The 21,554-nt window shown below is 39.2% G+C and overlaps 1 protein-coding gene across 1 annotated transcript; it reads right to left on the bottom strand.

Moving 5' to 3' along the window:
- Positions 1-69: 69 nt before the first annotated feature.
- LOC131545859 (protein disulfide isomerase Creld1) lies at positions 70-21,441 on the bottom strand. Its single transcript, XM_058785055.1, has 11 exons — positions 21,032-21,441; positions 18,534-18,656; positions 17,653-17,735; positions 17,398-17,508; positions 16,983-17,074; positions 14,820-14,999; positions 14,383-14,478; positions 9,389-9,472; positions 9,221-9,316; positions 8,962-9,102; positions 70-1,953 (listed from the first exon to the last, which is right to left on the bottom strand). Exons 2-11 carry the CDS (start codon positions 18,648-18,650, stop codon positions 1,733-1,735), a joined length of 1,221 nt encoding a protein of 406 aa, XP_058641038.1. The 5' UTR covers positions 18,651-18,656; positions 21,032-21,441; the 3' UTR covers positions 70-1,732.
- Positions 21,442-21,554: the final 113 nt, after the last annotated feature.

Genomic DNA, 21,554 nt, shown 5'->3' with positions numbered 1-21,554 from the left:
AAAACGTTCTTTGCCGTAGCATGCGCAGATGAGTCGATCACAATTCTGATGTCATGTTTACTTTAAAAAGTGAGACAAAAATTTGTGTGGAGTTCATAATGCTAAATAGTGTGCCTGTAAAAGAGTTCAAGTAGTTTCAAACGTTTTCTATTGTAGAGTTCTGTGTCACTAGTTATATATGAGTAAAGCAAAGTCAATTAAATAGGTTTTTAATTAAATCAATAGGTGTTCCACCCTAACAACAGGTGATAAAACAACTCAAAACATAATTCACATTAAGGCTGGCAGAAGTCATGCCCACATCTCCACTGTCTATCATTATAGGGCATATTCACACTGGACAAAAAATAAATATGACAAACAAGACAAATAGAATCTGTGATGAAATATTTCTGCATTTTCATTTAAAGCAGAAGTTAAAGCATGCAGATAGGATATGATCAATGCACTAAAGCCGCCTGTGCTGAAACTAAAAACATCTGTCAAAGAAATGACTGGAAGGCCACATGTGCTGAATCTGCAGGTACAGTACACTCAGCTAAACAGTAAAATCACATTCATTACTGTATTCTACCAATTGCATATTTAAAACAGGGTTCCCACAGCCAGAGAAAATCAGCTAGCTTTAAAATGGTGGTTTCAGTGTTTTCCTGGTCGTGATATTTAAAAATAAAGTGAGTAAAATCTCAATGACTAGGCCTACACGTTCTCTAGTTGTGCTCGGTAGATATTGTGTTGTGAAGAGTAAAGGCCATTGAGTCTGAAATTTTTGCACGTTAAAAAATAAATACGACCTCACATTGTGTCAATCACGTTTACACACTGCCTCCGAAACTTTCGTCCGTCATAAAAAAATTCGGACCAGGTTTAAGTTTTCTGCGTTTTCGCATCTGTAGCATGCATTTTGATAGGAAAGGATGGTGAATACGAAAATGAAAAAACGCATGCAGAAATTTCAGACTCAATGTGCAAGGACATTAAAACTTGAAAGCCACAGTGATGCCTTATTTGTGATGGTTCAATAAATCTGCTGAACGAGCTCATGAACTGGTCTATTTCAAAGACACCAATATAAAAAAAATTAAAAAAAAAAAACTTATCCAGTGTTAATGGAACAAAAAGAGTGGGAACCCTGTTGAAATCGTTTTGCCTTTGATGTTGAAGACACTATCTCTCTCTCTCACACACACACACACACAATCACATGGTCCTGGTTTGAGAGTGAACACACTGGACATCTTCTGTGACAGTGCTGCATTCATGCATTTGGGAGCATTTCAAACAAGACTTCTGGAGCGTCCTTTGTGCCAAAAAAATTGTCAAGCTTTGTCACTTCAGAAATCTTTCAAATAAATAGTTTTATGCATTGGGACGGATTTTAAAAAGGAACACAGTATCCATGTATAAATGGGTGTAAATGACAATAATGTAGTGTGAATGCCGGTATGTACAGTACCTCTACCTGAATGGGTTGCATACAGTACGTCTCTTGGGGTTTGGCCAAACATATCCATTACTAACCGTGCGGAGTCTCATAAATACAGCAGCAGTTGAACTGTTGAAACACAGTGTTATAAACTAGCTTCATCATCCACAGAGCTTTAATCAGCAGCACTGCTATTGCCATTCCAGTCCGGTGCTAAACGTCCCTGACTGACATGCATTCCCAGAGCTGCGGCGCTCACCAAACCCAGAGCTTCACGTTTCTGTGGCGTCACCCTGTCGGAGTCCATCAGCGTCCTTTAAGAAAGCCGTCCAGCACGCGGTCGCCCTTCTCTGACAGCCAGTATCCTGCCATGGCAGCCACTCCTCCGATGAAGATGGCCGTGAAGACCATGTCTCCTTTGGCGGCTAGAGTAGCGAGAGCGCAGATCACCACGCCGAAGAACATCTGCTGGAGAACGAGCACCTCGTCATCCGTCATGTCATCAAACAAGCCCTTCTCTGGCCCCGCTGTGAAAACACAAACCAAGAGGTTACACAGCATGTCTTCCTGGGTAAGTGTACAGAAGAACTCATTTTCTCAGAATGTGTCACCATCTAAATTGAGATAAATCACCCTATATCGTAATCAAAATTAGGAGCTTCCTTCAAGTACTCTTGGTCAGAACGTAATGGACAATTTTATATTCGTTGCCCTCTCTTTCACTTCCTGAGCGATAAATGAAGAGCACAGAATGTGCATCAGGTGTGTAACTCGCGCTTTACTCGTGTACGATGATATGCCTGTACTGGCTACACGAGTAGTGTTTTCTCTAAAGTTTTAGTACACTAAATGAGTACCTGCGAAACTACAGTCAGCATTTATACTGATCATCAATGAATCAATGATGTCATGCTTAAAAAAATACATTAAAAACGCAATTCATACATACAATGACTTGTGTGCACACAGTCAAAATGATACAAATGTCCTAACATAAAAATTGTAAAGATAATTCGCCATAATCACTTTACTGTTTCTTCAAACTGCTTGACATTTTAAAATGTCACGTGGTGACCAAAGTCACGTGATTCATCCAACGTGTAAAGAAAAACCCATGTGACTGTTTGTCAAGGACAGTCATTTGACTTGGTTAATACAAGCCGATGTTAGCTCAGGCCACCCTTAATGATATTTATGAATTATTATAATAATATTAATAAAAATAATTCACCCAAAAATTCTGTCATCATTTAGTCGCCTTTACGTCATTCCAAACAAGAAATGTATTTTTGTCCATTTAATGGAAGTCAACTGGTGTTCATTGTTTAAAATATCTTCTATTATGTTCCTGAGAAAAAAGTCATACAGGTTCGATCCAGGGGCCTCATTTATAAAGCGTGCGTACGCTCAGATTTGATCTTAGAGTGTGTGCGCGCTTAAATCCACGCCAGCGCTCATATTTGTAAAAACTGTCTTTAACGTGGAAAAGTGCTTAGCGTCATGTCAGGGTCTGAGCAGACACCTACACACTTTTTCTTGCCGGAGTACTGCAGGTTTGTAAGCTGTTCTTGCAGCTCGCTGTTCTAAATTAAAGGATTTGGATGAGGACTGGTGATCTTTTATATGTCAATGACTTTAATTAGGAGTCGTTTGCAAGGCAGAGAGCTGAAACCATTCAGTTGCGTGCAAGTTCAAGATAATTTACAATTCATAGATTTCACATCTGAAAGAGATGCATACATGCATTTTCAGTACGTACTTTCATTTTACGAATCACATGTACACATATTTGAGAGATGACCGTAAGATCAATTTTAGGATGGTTTCTGTGCAACATTTTATAAATGAGGCCCCTGGAACCCGGATCCTAAGTTCACTGGAGAAGATGGCCACATAGTCACGGGTGCAATTTAAAACCAGGGAAATCTAGGGGCCTGTGTATCCTGAAATATTGAAGACATTGAGGAAGATCTTCAATATTCAAGGGGCCAAGATTCCAACTATTGAAGAACAAGGAATGTGATGCCTGGGACAGTGCTATGACTGCACTCTTCAAGGACAGCACCAATCTTAAAGATACCAAAGCTCAACTGACCATTTGGCTCAAGGAAACTGACAACAGCCAGCTGCTTGTCAAGTCAAGTCAAGTCACCTTTATTTATGTAGCGCTTTTAACAATACAGATTGTGTCAAAGCAACTTTCCAATATCAGAATAGGAAAATAGTGTCAATAATGTAAAATGACAAGATTAAGCACTCAATTTCAATTAAAGGCATTTCATTATTGAATTCAATGATGTCATCGTCCAGCTCGGTTCAGTTTAAATAGTATCTGTGCAATCAAGTCGACAATAATCGCTGGAAATGAAGTGTCCCCAACTGAGCAAGCCAGAGGCGACAGCGGCGAGGAACCAAAACTCCCTCTGAGACAGAATGGAGAAAAAAACCTTGGGAGAAACCAGACTCAGTCGGGGGTCAGTTCTCCTCTGAACCAGACGAACCAGCAGTTCAATTCCAACTGCAGCAAAGTCAGATTGTGCAGAGGACTCGCTTGTGAGGTTTAAGTGGCCATTCCTGCTATATTATTTCTCTTTGACTCAGGCGGAAGCGATGGAGAGGCTGTTTAGCAGGTTTGTGTGGAGATGGCTGGGTGCTCCCCGACCTTCAGCTCAGTCAATCTGCACAGCAAGACCGCAGAGCTCTGTTTACCAGTCTCATCTATGGTGGAAGAATTCAAGACCACCAAGGCAAGAGCAGTCGGCACGCTGCCACTGTCTAAAGATGAGAAAGTTCAACATGGACATGCCAACCAAACCAACTGTCAAGTGTGGAATGAAGTGGAAGCCACAGCAGGCAGTGAGGGAAGCAGAATCAATCATACTGGAAACATCACAAAATCATTGGCATGGTCTGCCAAGGACGACTGGGACTGGGAAACTGCAAAACCAAAAGCTGGAGTAAGGCCAAAAGCAGGAGGACACGTGTAGTGCAGAGAGTCCGAGAGGCTACAGAAGAAGACCGGCTTCTAAGAGCAGTAGGGTTCACCTCTCAGGGGCAATGGATGCCGTGGGATCAGGCACTCGAGCAATCGCTGTCCTGGAAGGAGCTCTGGAGTGCTGACCAAGGCAAAGTGACCTTCTTCTTGCATGCTGTAGCTGACCTATTACTAACTCCAACCAACCTAAAGATCTGGGGCCAGGACGAGGATCCATCCTGCAAGCAAGATGTCCCATGGCAGTGGGAGAAGGCTGCTACGGATGTAGACCTGACAAGGTTCATGTTGAAATTGTCAGAGGGTCAAAAGCCAATAAATATCAGGCACCACCACCCAGAGGAGTCCCGTTTCCTAAAGCAAGGAGACAAGATTCCAAAGTTAAGAAGAACTGACAGTACTCCGCCCTTTATTCTTTATCAAGCATCTTGACCTCAAAAAGAAGCTTGTCTTCCCAGAGGAGGTGGTAGTGACTACACTTGGTTCTTCTGTCCAGGAGCACAAAAACCATCTTGGTAGGCTAGCCATCTCTCATGAGCTGAAGAAAGCTAAGTATCAAGATCTGATTGGCAAGGCTTCTACTAAAGGATGGCATGGAGCCACAGAAGCATGGGTTAGAAACTAAACGCCTGAGAAAGGCCACCAGGTAGATAGCAGCAGCAGCAGAGACTAGCTCAGGGTGGTTGTGTTTAAAGCCAGAGACACACTGCACGATTTTTGGCTGTCCAGACAAAAGATTGGCATCGTGAAACAATCGTGATTTCTATGATCATGCCTCCTAATCGGTGCTCCTGTGTCGTACAGTGAGAGAGGTTCAAAGACACCCTTTGTCATGGTCTTGCCAACAAAGATAGCCAGCGATAATTTTCTGACAGCGTCAGAAATTCAGCATAATCATCGCACGGTGTTTGCTGCTACGACCCACGTTTACTGACCAGCCAAAAAACTATTTGGATGTAGAACTATTTCTGTGCCAAATATACTCCTTCCAGTTTCATTTTGAAAAGTTTTTTTCTATCATGGATCTTCATGACGTCATGAAGGGTGGAACTCCTTGTATGGGCACTTCTCCCGGAAGAGAAAACACATCGACCAGAGCATCAACGCACTTCATTTGGCAGCACTGCACGGGACTTGCTCGGGAAGAATGTCTCTAAAGAAGTGTGTTTTTGGTTGTAAGGGAAAGATAACCTTCTTCAGCTTCCCAAAGAACCCAGTGTTATGTGAACAGTGGATTCAGTTTGTTTTTCTGGGGCAGCAACGGAGTTTCACAAGTGTGTTTGTTGACGAACGTTTTATAAACAAAGCCTAGTTCAATGCTGGAATTGCACATCGTTTGATACTGAAAGATGGAGAAGATCCCGGTCATGATCTGGAACTGCAGATGGTAAGTGAAACGGCATCAAATGTCTTTGTTTTGTTGGTGATTGGCGCAAGTGCTCGTCACTCTTTAGCTCTGCCCACAGCATGCCACCTCCAGGAGCACGGCTGTTTTCGGAGAGAATCGTAAAACTGTATCTTTCTTTTATAAATATGATAAAACTAAAGACTCTTTGGAGATATGAAGGATGCAGTACTACTCTATAGGTACTCAAGATTAACATGATATTAATGTTATGTCCCCTTTAAAACTGCTTACCTCAAGCTCTTATCCCTTCCTCTTTCGACGATTCCACTTTTTTTCAGCACACATATAAACTACAATTGCCAAAGTGTGATTAATCCTGCTCTTTTTGTTTACCACTAGCGCATGCTGATGACGTTTTATTCTTCTATAGTAACATGCGTCGTAGCCTACGAGTACAGGTACACAATTTTATTAGATTCATGTTGCACAGTGTGATCTGCAATGATCTTATAGGATTGCTATAATCGTGCGGTGTAGAAGGCTTTATGAGAGATGACAGTTGGACCGTTTCTGCAGGGCAAGGCTGATCTGGTCTTCACTGCCCCACTCAGGTGAAGCGTACAGGTTGAGGAGCGAAACGCTCATGACCCTGAGATACCTGCTGAAGATGCAGAGGGATTCCAACAATACGAGCACTCTGGCCACCAACGACTACCATAAACAGGAATAAATCACATCCTCAGCTGCTCCTGCAGTTCCTGCTTGTGGCAAAGCATCGCTGATGTTTATCTCACCTTGAAATGACGTGAGAGTAAATGATGGCAGACTGATTGCTTTAATATTAATATACATCCATGCTTTGTTCAGCTCATTTTCTCCCCAAAAAAGGGCCTAAACGTTGAGTAATACTGTAGTGTGGAGACCCCACAGAAGCACAGGACAAGCTCTGAGGGATCAGGACAAAACTGCTGTATTGTAGTGTCTTACTACTACATCCTAAACAGTAGGGATGTAACGATATTGTCAATATTACAATATCGTGATAGCAAAACTGTCTCAAAATTATCGTGGTCACATGAAATGAAACGATAGGTCTTCTGAGCAAAAAGTGTAGTTTTTAATATATACAGTGAGGAAAATAAGTATTTGAACACCCTGCTATTTTGCAAGTTCTCCCACTTAGAAATCATGGAGGGGTCTGAAATTGTCATCGTAGGTGCATGTCCACTGTGTGAGACATAATCTAAAAAAAAAAATCCAGAAATCACAATGTATGATTTAACTATTTATTTGTATGATACAGCTGCAAATAAGTATTTGAACACCTGTCTATCAGCTAGAATTCTGACCCTCAAAGACCTGTTAGTCTGCCTTTAAAATGTCCACCTCCACTCCATTTATTATCCTAAATTAGATGCACCTGTTTGAGGTCGTTAGCTGCATAAAGACACCTGTCCACCCCATACAATCAGTAAGAATCCAACTACTAACATGGCCAAGACCAAAGAGCTGTCCAAAGACACTAGAGACAAAATTGTACACCTCCACAAGGCTGGAAAGGGCTACGGGTAAATTGCCAAGCAGCTTGGTGAAAAAAGGTCCACTGTTGGAGCAATCATTAGAAAATGGAAGAAGCTAAACATGACTGTCAATCTCCCTCGGACTGGGGCTCCATGCAAGATCTCACCTCGTGGGGTCTCAATGATCCTAAGAAAGGTGAGAAATCAGCCCAGAACTACACGGGAGGAGCTGGTCAATGACCTGAAAAGAGCTGGGACCACCGTTTCCAAGGTTACTGTTGGTAATACACTAAGACGCCATGGTTTGAAATCATGCATGGCACGGAAGGTTCCCCTGCTTAAACCAGCACATGTCCAGGCCCGACTTAAGTTTGCCAATGACCATTTGGATGATCCAGAGGAGTCATGGGAGAAAGTCATGTGGTCAGATGAGACCAAAATAGAACTTTTGGTCATAATTCCACTAAACGTGTTTGGAGGAAGAAGAATGATGAGTACCATCCCAAGAACACCATCCCTACTGTGAAGCATGGGGTGGTAGCATCATGCTTTGGGGTGTTTTTCTGCACATGGGACAGGCGACTGCACTGTATTAAGGAGAGGATGACCGGGGCCATGTATTGCGAGATTTTGGGGAACAACCTCCTTCCCTCAGTTAGAGCATTGAAGATGGGTCGAGGCTGGGTCTTCCAACATGACAATGACCCGAAGCACACAGCCAGGATAACCAAGGAGTGGTTATCTTCCAGGAGGAGTGGTTAAGTACCAAGGAGTACTTATTTTCCTCACTGTATTTGTTTTGGGCCATTATGCTTTGGCACAGTATCTGTCAAACGAACTCAAACCGAAAGCACAATATGGCTTAATCCCTTTTCTTCTTAATTCTGAATGAATGCAGTGAACTCGTTTATTGCACATTCTGTGAGTTTAGCGTGCATTTAGGAACACAACAGCCACCAGTTAGGCTTTATTTTTGCGGCAGTTGATTACAGCATTTCACCAGATGCGTAGTGAGAAGTGTTTTTATAAGCCTGTTTTCACTGAAGCTGGAGTTTTCCTTCAAAATAAAAGCTCTACTGCTGTTTCTGTCAAAATAAAAGCTTAAAAGTGCAGTATTAATGGCAGACAGCTAGCGGTTTAAATGCATTGCAGTCCAAAAATATATCTTTCAAGTGTAGAAATTAGGACAGAATTATTGTAATTTCCCTACTGTAGTGTAAAGAAAAAATTATATACCTATGAAATAGGCCTAGTCATTTTCATTTATTTTACAGTGCAATTGTTTTAAAATGTATGTCTATTACTGTAATTGATGTTATTATTATGATTATATTCTAATTTGTTTGTCTTCCTAAAACACCAGTGTGAATGTAATTTAGACTGAGACAGTATATCACAAATAAAAAGAGGGTTGTGTCCCAGGTACAAGTCAATTCACTGACTTTTTTCTGACTTAAGTCTTCTTAGTTGGAGCTCTTAATTTTGAACTCTCAAAGTGCATTAGATAGAATAATTTAACTTTAAAATGAACAAAATTTATATTTTTTTCCCAATTCTTCATTTGTCTTTTTTTTCGTTCTAAACATCGCAATAAATATTGTATCATGGACTACATATTGCAATAATATTGTATCGTGATATTTTAATATCGTTACATCTGCGTGCGTTTACTCACCCGGTGGCAGATTCTCCACACAAATGCTGTCCCGTCGAATGAAGCCCTCGGCACACTCGCAGCGGAACGATCCCTCCTCATTAACGCAAGCTTCATTGAGTCCAGGGCATGCGATGGCTTTCTCCGAACACTCATCGATGTCTGAGAAAGGCAGTGAGAGACTCTGACCAAACATCATATCAACAGCCATCTCACAAGCATCGAATGTACCAGGGCTCATGTAAGGTTCATAGAAGTTGTCCAGAAATGATCCACTTACCTAGACACTTCGCTCCAGTGAGTCTGAACCCTCGAGCACATTTCTTACAGCGAGCAGGTCCGCTTCCCATACAGCCCACACAGGCCTGATCACAGCCTGCACACAGCTATATGAGTGCACACTCAAACACACACAGCATGCATTAGTGAGCATTAGCGGGAGACTGACCTCTGCACTCATAAGAGCCGTCTGTGTTGAAGCAGTACGTGTTGGATGGACAGCGAGCCAATTCAGTGCCGCATTCATCCACATCTGCAGTAAACATACACACACACACACACAGTGATAAAGAGCTGGGAATACAACAGTTAACTGATGATAGAGCGGGCAGAACAGGGGTCATCTAGAAACATCTTGTTCCAGCTGAAAATAATAATAATCTAGTAAATTCACTCAGCATAATGTTGTCTGAAAACTTGAATTACTTAATGTGGGCCACAAAAAATCTCTTCCACACGACGACATTTCATAGTATGTCTGATCAGCTCACAATAGTATCATAAACATATCCACACTATTCACACGCAAAGCTCTACAGAGATAAAGATTTCAACAAAGAAAGACCTTAGTTTTGGTCTGTTCCTCACACTGCCTTCACAGGAATACAGCTTACAAGTCTACTTTTACGGCATTAGTAGGGCTGCACAATTTCATGAAAAACAAATCTAATTGTGAAATTGCGAATGCAATTTTTAAAAAAGATTCCTGGTTTTCTGTGCTTGTTTGTAGATCAATTGGCATAACTCGGCCAAAATGTTGTGGTTATATTTAATTTGGCTATAAAATAAGAAGAAGGAGGAGGAAAAGAAATATTAAAGGTGCAGTGTGTAAATTTTATCGGCATCTAGCGGCGAGGTTGCGAATTACACATCGAGAAGATACAGTGGACGACACAGGACAAAGATATCGTCTGAGACAGCAGAGAATGGGGTTTATTTACAAAGGTAAATTAAGGAATTATATTTACTTAATTATTCAGTAAACTGATATGTTATTGAGAATATTATTGTTTCTTGTTCATCATTGTGTCAGTGTTTTATTCGCAAGAACAACATACTGACGAAACACGCTCTGTAGAGCAGTTTGTCCGTTTAGGGCTACTGTAGAAACATGGAGACTTCCAGGTAAGGGAACCCGCGTGTATGTAGATAGAAATAAAAACCTAACGGTTCATTACGTAAGGTAAGATTCCCCATCTGAAAACATAGTTATGTATATTATATTGCATGTCTGTGAACACCCTGCACATTTAATATTATAATATTTTAATATAAGATACAAATTGAGTATTTAAGTAAAATAAAATATTTACATAACTGTAACATTACTTTTCTAACATTTGCTGTCTTTATTTCTTCATTTTCAAACATTATTATAACATCTGACTTTTATTTTGAAGGAAAACTGCAGGGAGTCCTTATAGATTTTTCACTTTTGTTGACAAGCGCTTCTCGTTACAAGTATGAGAAGATGGTTGGTGCATGCTGTATTTCTAAAAGCACATTAAAGCAGCTCAAACTCCGAGCAGATGCAGAGATGGAGTTTACTGTGAATCGAGTCGCTCTGAGACACGGAAAAACACCATGACACTGCTTCACTCTGAAACAGCGCATTTGCAAATTCATAACCACACTAAGCCATATTACCATTTCGTTTTTAATCTGATTAATCATGCAGCCCTACTTAACAGCTCTAGATTTAGCCTGACAGCCTCCGGTCACTGTGTGCTTGTGTTGTAAATCTCCATTTGTGTTCCACACAGAAGCTCATATGGGTTTGGAACAACATAAGAGCGAATAATTAACTACAGATGTTTCATCTCTTGCTTGAAGTCAGTGTTGGATAGTTTGAGACAAACATGACTTCAGTCATTATTAATCAGTCAACCAGAGTTTGGGAAAAGGGAGAGAGTACCGTTGATCTTATTTTAGTTTCTGATAAAATGAATATTGCCCAGCAAGGAGTGATTGAATATGGGGTTAGTGATCATTATATTATATATTGTACAAGAAAACGTTATAAATCAAAGTTTAAGGGTCACAAAACTTCGTTACCAAGTCGGTACTAAAAAAATGAAAACGTCACGGTACCAGGTTTTTTTTAAGTACCGGTGGTACCGAGTACCCGGTCAACCCGGTCTCTTGACGCGTACGGCCCTATGATTTCCGTGATGCAGAAAACGCGGACGGAATCACGGAACCTAGTTTAAAAATGGAATTTACAGTTTAGCACGGAATGTCACGGAATTTGTCAAAGTTTGGATGAATGAATCAAAAGTAGGTCATTACACTTAAATCAAATCGCGACGTGGACTAGTATCTGTAAATATTAAGCCGCAAAAGTCGATTCAGATATGAATCCCGCATGTTCTGCGAGTCTCTGTGTGAGTGAATGAATGGCAGAGACACGTTTGTTTTTTTGTTTTTTTACTACACACACTGAAACGCGTGTGACGCTCGCGGTGATTTCAGCATCTGCCGTCTCAATGAGGACATAAATACATAAACAACATCTACAGAACTGCTCTGAGAGTCACTTCACGTGACCAGCGTAAAACCAGAGTCATATCATATAGCTACACACAGAAATTTAAATGTATTCACGGCAACCCGCCATCTTAAAGACACTGTGACAGAAATATATTACTATATGTGATACTATTACTACTGTTGAAAAAATATTAATAATTTATATTTAAAGAAATAATCACACAATATTTCTTCCATATTTTAATTTTAATAGTAAATCTCCTTTATTTACCAAATGTGTTTAAATTTCATTAATTAAAAGACAAATTAAATTTGGGTGAAACTTTACTGTGTACTGTTTGTCATACTTTTATTACTTGCGGAAAAACTTGAAACACAATTTAAATAAGTATAAAGAATGGCATTGATTTTTGTACATTTTATTTTTGTTTGACTTTATTATTAAAAATAGTGTGTTTTTTAATTAGCATGTGGTACCGAAATTGGTACCGAGAACCGTGGATTTTCACTGGTATTGGTACAGAATACTGAAATTTTGGTACCGTGACAACACTACTATAAAGTATTAAGAAACTTAGTACAGGATAAAATAAAAGTAGCAAAGAGTAATTTAATTAAAGATCAATTAAAATGTAAGACTGAGGATACTAAATCGTTATGGAAGGTTTTAAAAAAGATGGTGCCAATGGGAAAATCTGAACCTACCTCAATTAATATAGGGTTAGATGTGAATGGAGTGGTAGAATATGATAAAAGAATAGTTGCAAATAAATTGAATGACTTTTTTACATCTGTAGCGACCAATTTAGTGGAACAGCTTCCCTGAGTAAGGGAAGCTATGGGATTGAATTTGTCAGAAGGTTTTACGAAAGAAAGGGTGTATTGCCAAACTCTTTTTCTTTTCGTAAGGTTTCTTCAGAAGAGACTGCGGTCATGTTAGAGCAGTTACAGGTGTCTAAGGCAACTGGCTTGGATGGTATCCCAGCAAAGTTTTCACGGGACGCAGCTACTATTATTGCACCTACTTTTGCACATATTGTGAATCTTTCTTTTGAGAAAGGAATAGTACCAGCAGATGTAAAGATGGCTAAAGTAATTCCACTATGTAAGAAGGGAAATAGACTGGATCCCGGTAATTATAGACCAGTTTCTATTTTGAGCGTTGTTTAAAAAATAATAGAAAAGTTGTGCATAAACAGATTTATGATTACGTCAGCAAGAATAGATTAATTTATGATTTCCAGTCTGGTTTTAGAAGGTCTTATTCAACAGACACTTGTTTATTGTTTTTGACAGATTGTATTAGAAAAGAGATAGATGGAGGTAATTTGTGTGGTGTGGTCCTGCTAGATCTACAAAAAGCTTTTGATACGGTGAACCATTCAATATTATTGGACAAAGTAGGAGCTATGGGCTTATCGGATATAGTTAAATCATGGTTGGCTTCATATTTATCAGGGAGAGAGCAAAGGGTAGAAGTTGGAAGGATGCTTTCTGAGAGTAAAACAGTTTACAACGGAGTCCCACAGGGTAGTGTATTAGGTCCTCTTTTGTTTTTATTATATATCAATGATATCCAGGCTGTTTGTGAGTGTAATATCTTCTTATATGCCGATGATGCTGCTTTATTGGCTTCTGGGAAGGAGACTAATAAAATTCAAGAAAAGTTAGGTGAAGAGTTAGTTAAGGTGAAGGATTGGCAGTCGGAAAATAAGCTTTTATTACATTTAGGAAAAACAGAATCTATTCTTTTTGGGTCCAAGTATAAATTGGGTAAGGAGGATGATTTGGTAATCAAAGTTGATGGGTATGAACTAACTAATAAAACAGTGGTCAATTATCTAGGATGTGTTCTGGACAATAATTTAAGTGGGGCTAGTATGGCTAGGAAAGTATTTGGAAAAGTCAATGCTAGAGTTACGTTTATAGCAAGATATGCTAGCTTTTTGGATAGAGATGGTTTAAAGGTACTTGCTACAGGCTTAGTTCAGTGCCGTTTTGATTACGCTTGTTGTTCGTGGATGACCGATTTATCCAGAACTTGGATGATAAAGTTACAAAAATCACAGAATAAATTGATAAGATTAGTTTTAGGATTACATTGTTTTAGTCATGTGGATAATATACACTTTCAACAGCTTGGTTGGTTACCAATTGAAAGAAAATTAGTATTACAGAAATTAAAAATAGTACATAAAATCATTAATGATAGGGCTCCAGTATATTTTAATTCTTATTTTTCGTGGGTTAATGTAAGACATGGTCATTTTACCAGACAGAGCATTATGGATATTAATTTATGTAGATACAGGACACTGTATGGTCAAAGGTCACTTAAATATTCAGGTGCTAAGGAATGGAATATGCTGCCGTTAGATGGTATTAACAAATTGTGAGGGTTTCAGAATAAGGGTGAAGAGGCTGTTTTTAGATAGGATGTCTTAAAACGTATAAGGAATTGTTGATCTGTTTGTTATTTTATGGGATTTTTTTACTAGGATTTTCTTCTCTTTTTAAAGCAAGGACCACAATGGAAATAAGTTACTGTAACTTTATTGTGTTATCCTTGACAAGAAGGTTGTAACAGCGAATTACTACTTTTTGTGTCAAATAAACTCAACTCAACTCAGTCTCTGAACTCTGAATCTGACATGTCCTGAGCCTGTAACTCACCGACACACTTGCTGCTGTGAAGGATCCATCCAGGCTTACAGTCCAGACACTTGTTGTCTTGTGGTCCTGTGCACTTTTTACAGGAATGATGGCAAGCTACATACAACAGAGAAAGATTTGAATTTACAGTCAATATCCTCACATATATGACGTTGCCTGAGCAGGTCAACCGAAATACAATGCTTGGGATTGACAACATTTACTACATTCATTTCTTTCTTCTAATCCATTTTAGCCCTGCAGCAGATTTTTTAGCAGTGATTCTTTTGCAACAACTCTTTCTCTGCAACACTTCCTCACGTGAACCTGCATATCAGTCAAATATGAGTCTCGCTCCAGTTAAAGTGGAAGTTTATCAGCAAGTACGAGTGTACATCACATATAGAGAATTCCCAAATCACACAAGTGATCAGATGTTTGTGCATCATGACGGTTACCTGAGCAGGGTGGCTGTGTGTGATTGGAGCTCTTTTCTCTGTAGTATCCATCTGCACAGTCCTGACACAGGACGCCCGAGTATCCCGGGTCACAAACACAGTCTCCGTCTCCCAGACGCGTGCCCTCGCCCTCACAGCGGCCCAGACCTCCACACACTCCTCCAGGACCTGACGGACACTCTGCACACACACACACAGCTATCAGCGCAGAAACAGTGTGAAAATACCATACAGGCACACAAAAGGATGAACTTCAGCCCAGCTTTAAAGGGATCAGTTCATCAAATAAGTCTGAACCGTTTGACACAGATCTGTTGAAATCATTTAATTTCATTTTATTTCTATAGCACAGATTAATACAACCATTGTTGCCCAATGTGCTGTACAAAGATAAAGAAAAACATTTTCATAAATATACAGACAATAACATCGCACCACACAACAAAGACGCAAAGAACATAAAACTCAGCACACAGGGAGATGAAAAGCCTGAGTTAGTAAATACGTTTTTAACAATGATTTAAAACTAGAGATAGTCGGAGCTGATCTAATATTCACAAATAACAAATTCCACAGTTTCGGTGCAGCGACTGAAAAAGCGCGATCACCCTTAAGTTTTAATCTAGATCTGGGAATTGTTAAAAGTTGCTGATCAGAAGATCTCAGGGATCTAGCAGAAGTGTGACGTTTCACTAAGGCATCAAGATATGTTGGAGATAAGCCGTTTAAGGATTTAAAAACAAACACTAAAAGTTTGTATTCTATTCGGAAACGAACTGGCAACCATTTGAGGGAAAACAAAATCGGTGTAATAAGCTTGTGCTTGCGTGTCTGTTTAATCTTGTTTTATTATCGTTCAATTTCAGAAAATTTTAGGCCATCCAGCTTTTTACGTCCCTTAAGCAATTCAGAAGTGGAGTTAAAGCATTCTTGTCATTCTTTTGAAATGGCATATAAATCTGTGTCATCGCCATAACAGTGAAAAGAAACACCATGTTTTCTAAAGATAGATCCCAAAGGAAAGCATATACAACAAGAACAGAAGGGGAGCAAGAATGGACCCTTGAGGAACTCCACAGGTAAGTGGAGCCGATGACGACAGACACCCAATTTAACTGCAAAACTTCTGTTCGTTAAATAGGACTTAAACCACTGAAGGGCCCTTCCTCCAACTCCAACTCGGACCGAAGACTGATAGGTAATATGCACGTGTGTGAATGAATGTTTTTACGGTTTCTCATTGTTTATGTGAAAAAGTGAGCTGTGAAAGACAAGTTTATTCACTTTATATGCTTTAAACATGTAAAATATCCACGTTTCATATCATTATTGGATGCTTTAATATAATTGTGTATATGTTGCATAATTGCGTGATTACACAAAGGAACTGGTGAATTAGTTTGAAATGGAAAAGAACGGGAAAAATGTCCCTGTTTGCGTATGGATTACAGATAATAATGTTGTAAATAATGTTTGGTTTCTTGCACAGACTGATCGTTTCACTTCACGAGACCTCAGTATATCATCAGGAGCCACAGGGATTCATTTTGTCTTGCATGGTTTTTGGTTTGTTTTTTAACTCAAGTGTCAGGAGCCATCATTGACTGATTGATTTTATGAATGATCAAGCACCACAGTTTCAGCTAAAAACGTCTTTACTGTTCTACTGAAGAAAGTAAGTCACCTATATCTTGGATGGCCTGAGGGTGAGTACATTAACAGCAAATTTTCATTTTTGGGTGAACTGTCCCTTTAAGAGTCAAAATAACAAACCACTGCTTCTGTGGAAAATATGGGAGAGCCAATCAGCTGGTTTGTGTATCTGAGCAAATATTACATTATTTGATTTATGGTAAGGCAGAGATGCTCAAATTACCAAGCCTGGGGGCCAATAGTACAAAAAGATGTTTAACCAGATTTATTTTATTGAATAAAATGACATGGTAATAGTAATAACATGATTTTCATTTGGTTTTAGAACGTGCAAAATCTCAAAATCCAGCGACGATTTCACAACCGTTTCTGATGGTCCTGTCTATTCTGACAAGCTTCGACTAACACAATCCATTACTAGATCAGTGGTGCAACAAGCACATCGGATAAAAGCTGTTCCACACAGAGGTTTGGTCTTGTTCAGGTGTGTGTGTGTGTGTGTGAGATCACCTGTGCATTCAGGCCCGTAGTGTCCAGGTGGGCAGCACAGTCTGAGCTCCTCAATGCACAGCCATTGGAACAGGTCTGGAGCTTCCTGCTGTCTGTAACCTCACACACAACACATTCTCATGCATACAACATCTCGCATGTCAGTTAACAATTTCCACACTTCACACTAACATCTTATGACATTAAACGACTCACCCAGAGTAAACAGATAATAATTCATTCTCTCAGGATATGCAAGTAGCCAAATGACACTCTGAACAGAACCTGTTAGATAAGTCTTTCTTTTTTTAAAAACGTAGCATCAAGCAAACCATACAATCTTTGTTCACACAGTCATCAAAAACTTCAGTGTCAGTGAAGCATGGCTCAGGGAAAGGGTAAAAATGTAAATTAAAAACCAAAAGAAGACAGGCACCTGTGAAACCACCACGTCTCCACCTGGTCCTCTATCTGCTCCAGCAGTCTGTTACAGTCAAAGTCAGACTTCTCACACGCAGCCTCTACGATCTCTAACAGACGTGTTTCACTGCGCGCACACACACACACACACACACACACACAACAGGCTTTGAAACAAAGGCTGCAGACCGAACATTAAGATCACATGTATGAGGATGGTAATCCTCTGTTCTGTAATAACGCTGCGAGCCGGATCAGTACAGATGTTTACCTGCGTGCGTATTTTGCCAGTTTCTCCTCTTCCCAAGCCGTGTTCCCTCCTCCGAAATTCTTATTGGCTGTTCGCTCCAAACCCTAAAGAAACAAGCACCATCATCTGAACTCAATGCTACAACGTTCTTGTCAACATATAAAACCTTAACACTAGGTTTAGAGAATGATGCAGAAATTACACACAAATATATTTGCAAAGAATTTACAGGTGAAATTGAACAAGACTCTGATTTTGATGATTAGATTAGTTTCATAGTTCTTCCTTGTCTCAGGACTCACAAGTATTACAGTAAGTTTTCTGTTATTTTTAGGACTTTTATATTAAAATGTTATATTCAAATCATTTTAAATATTGTTTATTATTATGTTTTGTTATATGTGTGTATATAAAAGAACATGTTCATATAAAACAAAAAGACAGATGTCTGCACATTTACTATTAATTAAATAGTTTTTTAAAATGGCAAAAAATTGCAGCTCTAGAAAGTTTATTTACAAAAAAAGGATGGGGACTGTGCCTGACGAAACCTCTTGTGAATAAACCTTTAATTTCAGTGTGCTGACATTTGTCTTTTTCGTGTGTGTTGTTTTTTTTCTCATGTAAATGGACCCTGTTGAAAAAACAGCATATGCTGGTTAGGTATGTTTTGAAGCCTGGCTGCTGGTCTTAAGCTGGTCTTAAGCAACTAGCTCCTGCTCAGGACCAGCTAAGACCAGCTTAAACCAGCTCAAACTAGCTGCCGTGCTTCAAAACATACCTAATCAGCATATGCTGTTTGTTCAACAAGGGAAGCTGACTGAATATACTATTTCACTCTGAAGTGAGCTTCAAAAATCATATCACAATGATTAATAGCTAGTGAATGAGATGGCCCAGACCTTGATGAAGCTGTCTGTGAGTTTGCGGCAGGTCTGACAGGGCGCCGTCCTCACCGTCCCCACAGACAGGAGAGAGCAGAGAACCAGCGCAGACACGAGCGGCCACGACCAGCACATCCCGACCTGCACAGCACACACGGCCATCAGCGTCCAGATCACTCAGACCTCACACGACAGCCCAGAACCGCTCATCTCACTGCCACGCCTCACTAATGCATTACACACGAGCCCAGGCTACTCTCAGCCAATCAATATGTGACCCTGGACCACAAAACCAGTCATAACAGTAAATCTGAAAGCTGATGTATGGTTTGTTAGGATCGGACAATATTTGTCTGAGACACAACTATTTGAAAATCTGGAATCTGAGGGTGCAAAAAAATCGAAATATTGAGAAAATCACTCAGGAAACAGAAGCAGAGAGTGCTACACGGGTTTCTTTATAAAGCCCCTGGTGCTCATTGGGTATAGTAGAGGTAAAGATCAAATTATGTAGACGAAATACTTCCAAGGCACTCACGGGGTAAGATAAAAAGCCTTTAATGTGCTGGGCTTAAATCATTACAAATAGTTAAAAGTACATCTACGCGTTTTGGCACAAAGCCTTCTTCAGGACAGGATTGAGAAAATCTCCTTTAAAGTTGTTCAAATGAAGTTCTTAGCAATGCATATTACTAATCAAAAATGAAGTTTTGATATATTTACGGTAGGAAATTTACAAAATATCTTCATGGAACATGATCTTAATATCTAATGATTTTTGGCATAAAAGAGAAATAGATAATTATGACCCATACGATGTATTGTTGGCTATTGCTACAAATATAGCTGAGCTGCTTATGACTGCTTCTGTGCTCCGGAGTCACAATTACTACTATGATTACTGTAGTGTATGATTACTGGATAAAGATTTTGACAAACCATTTTATAGAGAAATTTCTTGCTAAACTGGAAAAGTTTACATTCAACCTGAATATTCCTGATATATGCTACGAATGTAAACAAGAGAAGGGAACTTTATTCCACCGTATGTGGGAATGCACTAAAGTTCATTGTTTTGGGGTTAAGTCAAACTCCTCTTGATCCCATTACATTGATTACACATGTGTCACCAAACATGAAAGATTGTTGTTAATTCTCTGTTTGCTGGAAGCTAAACGTGTAATTGCATGTTCTTGGGAGAAAGAAGAAAGTCCTGGGGATGACCTCATGCCTTGCCTCAGAAAAGATTACCTATTTTTTGAAAAACAAACTTCATGTATTTTGGTCCATCTGGAAAGTGTTCTGAGAGTCTAGATAGTGACTCTGTGGAACTGATGGACATTGAGAGTATATAGACAAGTTTGTTAGTGCTGTATTTTATTTTTTATTTTATTTTATTTTTTTAAGGGTAATCTTTGATTTAATTTTTTCAGTTATAATGAAAAATTGAACTGTTGTCTTAACCTGTTTGACAATGTTTGAAAATAAAACTGCTGTTCAAAAAATAAACAAATAAATAAGAAAAATTTATAGTCACTATAGCAATAAGCATTTTATTTTATTTTTTAGATAAATGCATTTCCATGACTTCCCCATGCCTGCTATTTTCACATTTTTGGTTAGACTTTATTTTAAGGCGTCCTTGTCACATTGTAATTATACATTTACGGAGTAATATCAATTAACTGCATGTACTTACTGTATGGTTAGAGTTAGGATTAAGGTTTGGCTTAGGGTCACTAACTTGCATGTAATTATGTATAATTTATTGTTATTATAATAGCAAGTACATGTAACGTGTAACAAGGGCACCTTAAAATAAAGTCTTACCAATTTTTTTAATTCCACGATATTTCCTGATGGTTCATGACTGATGAACATGATGAAACATTGCGTTTTACTTTTCACTTTCATTATTATGTTGACCATATTATTTGTGAAAATTAAAAATGTATGAAGTATGGGTATGAAGTTATAATAAAAAGTGCAAAACAGAAACAGTTTCACTAGTGATAGCAGAATTTTGGACCTGAATGTAAAGCTATGATAAATGTGACACGAAAGAGCCACATATGGTGTGATCCTCAACAGCATCCACAGACTGACTCGAGCCCTCGTGGCACTGAATCCCAGTGTGACCTGAAACATCAGTTCCTCTTCCTGTGATGTTTGTTTATGGGCTGGACTGATCTGATCTGATCTGAGATGTGATGTGATGTGATGCTGATGCTGATGCTGCTGTATGTATGTATGTAGGCCAGATCAAAGATGCCCAACAGCGTCTGCAGTGACAGACTGCTGGAGTTCATATATTCATGCAACATTACAGCACTAGTCTTAAAATAAACGATGTCATTCATTGCATTGCTCATCTACGCTAGATTCGTTAAATTGCAACAATGTTTCTACGGCGCTGGCTGTGACGCGACGCTGCATCGAAACATTGTTTCATTCACAAGCTTTTATTTGAACATTACGTATGTCGAAGTGCGATGATTTTTGTTCCGTATACTCACTTTACAAGACTGCGTTCGGGCGGTGAGCAGCTTCCAAATCCTTTCGCCAGAAACACGTCTTTGATGTGCGTTTTTAGGAGCAGTTATGATATCGCTGCATTAAACATCTCCGGCGCTCGCTCTTCTAGCTCATTCTGTGTGTGCTGCGGCTGATTGCTCAAGTCCCGCCTCCGTGTGCAAACAGCCAATCCCTATCAAGGAAGGATTCTGATGCGCCAATCACAGACCGCCGTGTGCCAAAATGAAAGTTGTGGATCACGTTTCGTCATCGCCCAGGCCATGCCAGAATAACATTTTATTTAACCTTACAGCGATTTTTATTATTATTATTATTATTATTATTATTGTTATTAATCAGCAAAAGTATATTTTATTATTATTTTTGGATTATTACTATTTTTTGCTAAACACATCATGTGGACTGGCACACAAAAAGACATTGTGTGTCAGTTTGCATGATTGTATCTCTTTACATAACTTAAAATACAATTTTAAAACACGTCATGCCATTTAATAAAAAAAA

The sequence above is a fragment of the Onychostoma macrolepis genome, chromosome 08, assembly GCF_012432095.1.
Source record: "Onychostoma macrolepis isolate SWU-2019 chromosome 08, ASM1243209v1, whole genome shotgun sequence".
Classification (NCBI taxonomy): domain Eukaryota; kingdom Metazoa; phylum Chordata; class Actinopteri; order Cypriniformes; family Cyprinidae; genus Onychostoma; species Onychostoma macrolepis.
Note: the sequence above shows the minus strand (reverse complement) of the source record. Positions and strands in the feature narration are given on the sequence as shown.

Coding starts and splice junctions, on each gene's coding strand:
- LOC131545859 (XM_058785055.1), bottom strand. CDS start 18,650: ATGTGCTGGTCGTGGCCGCTCGTGTCTGCGCTGGTTCTCTGCTCTCTC. Junction 14,479..14,819: donor CACACAGCCACCCTGCTCAG/GTAACCGTCATG, acceptor TGTTGTATGTAG/CTTGCCATCATTCCTGTAAA. Junction 9,473..14,382: donor TCACAGCAGCAAGTGTGTCG/GTGAGTTACAGG, acceptor TGTTTACTGCAG/ATGTGGATGAATGCGGCACT.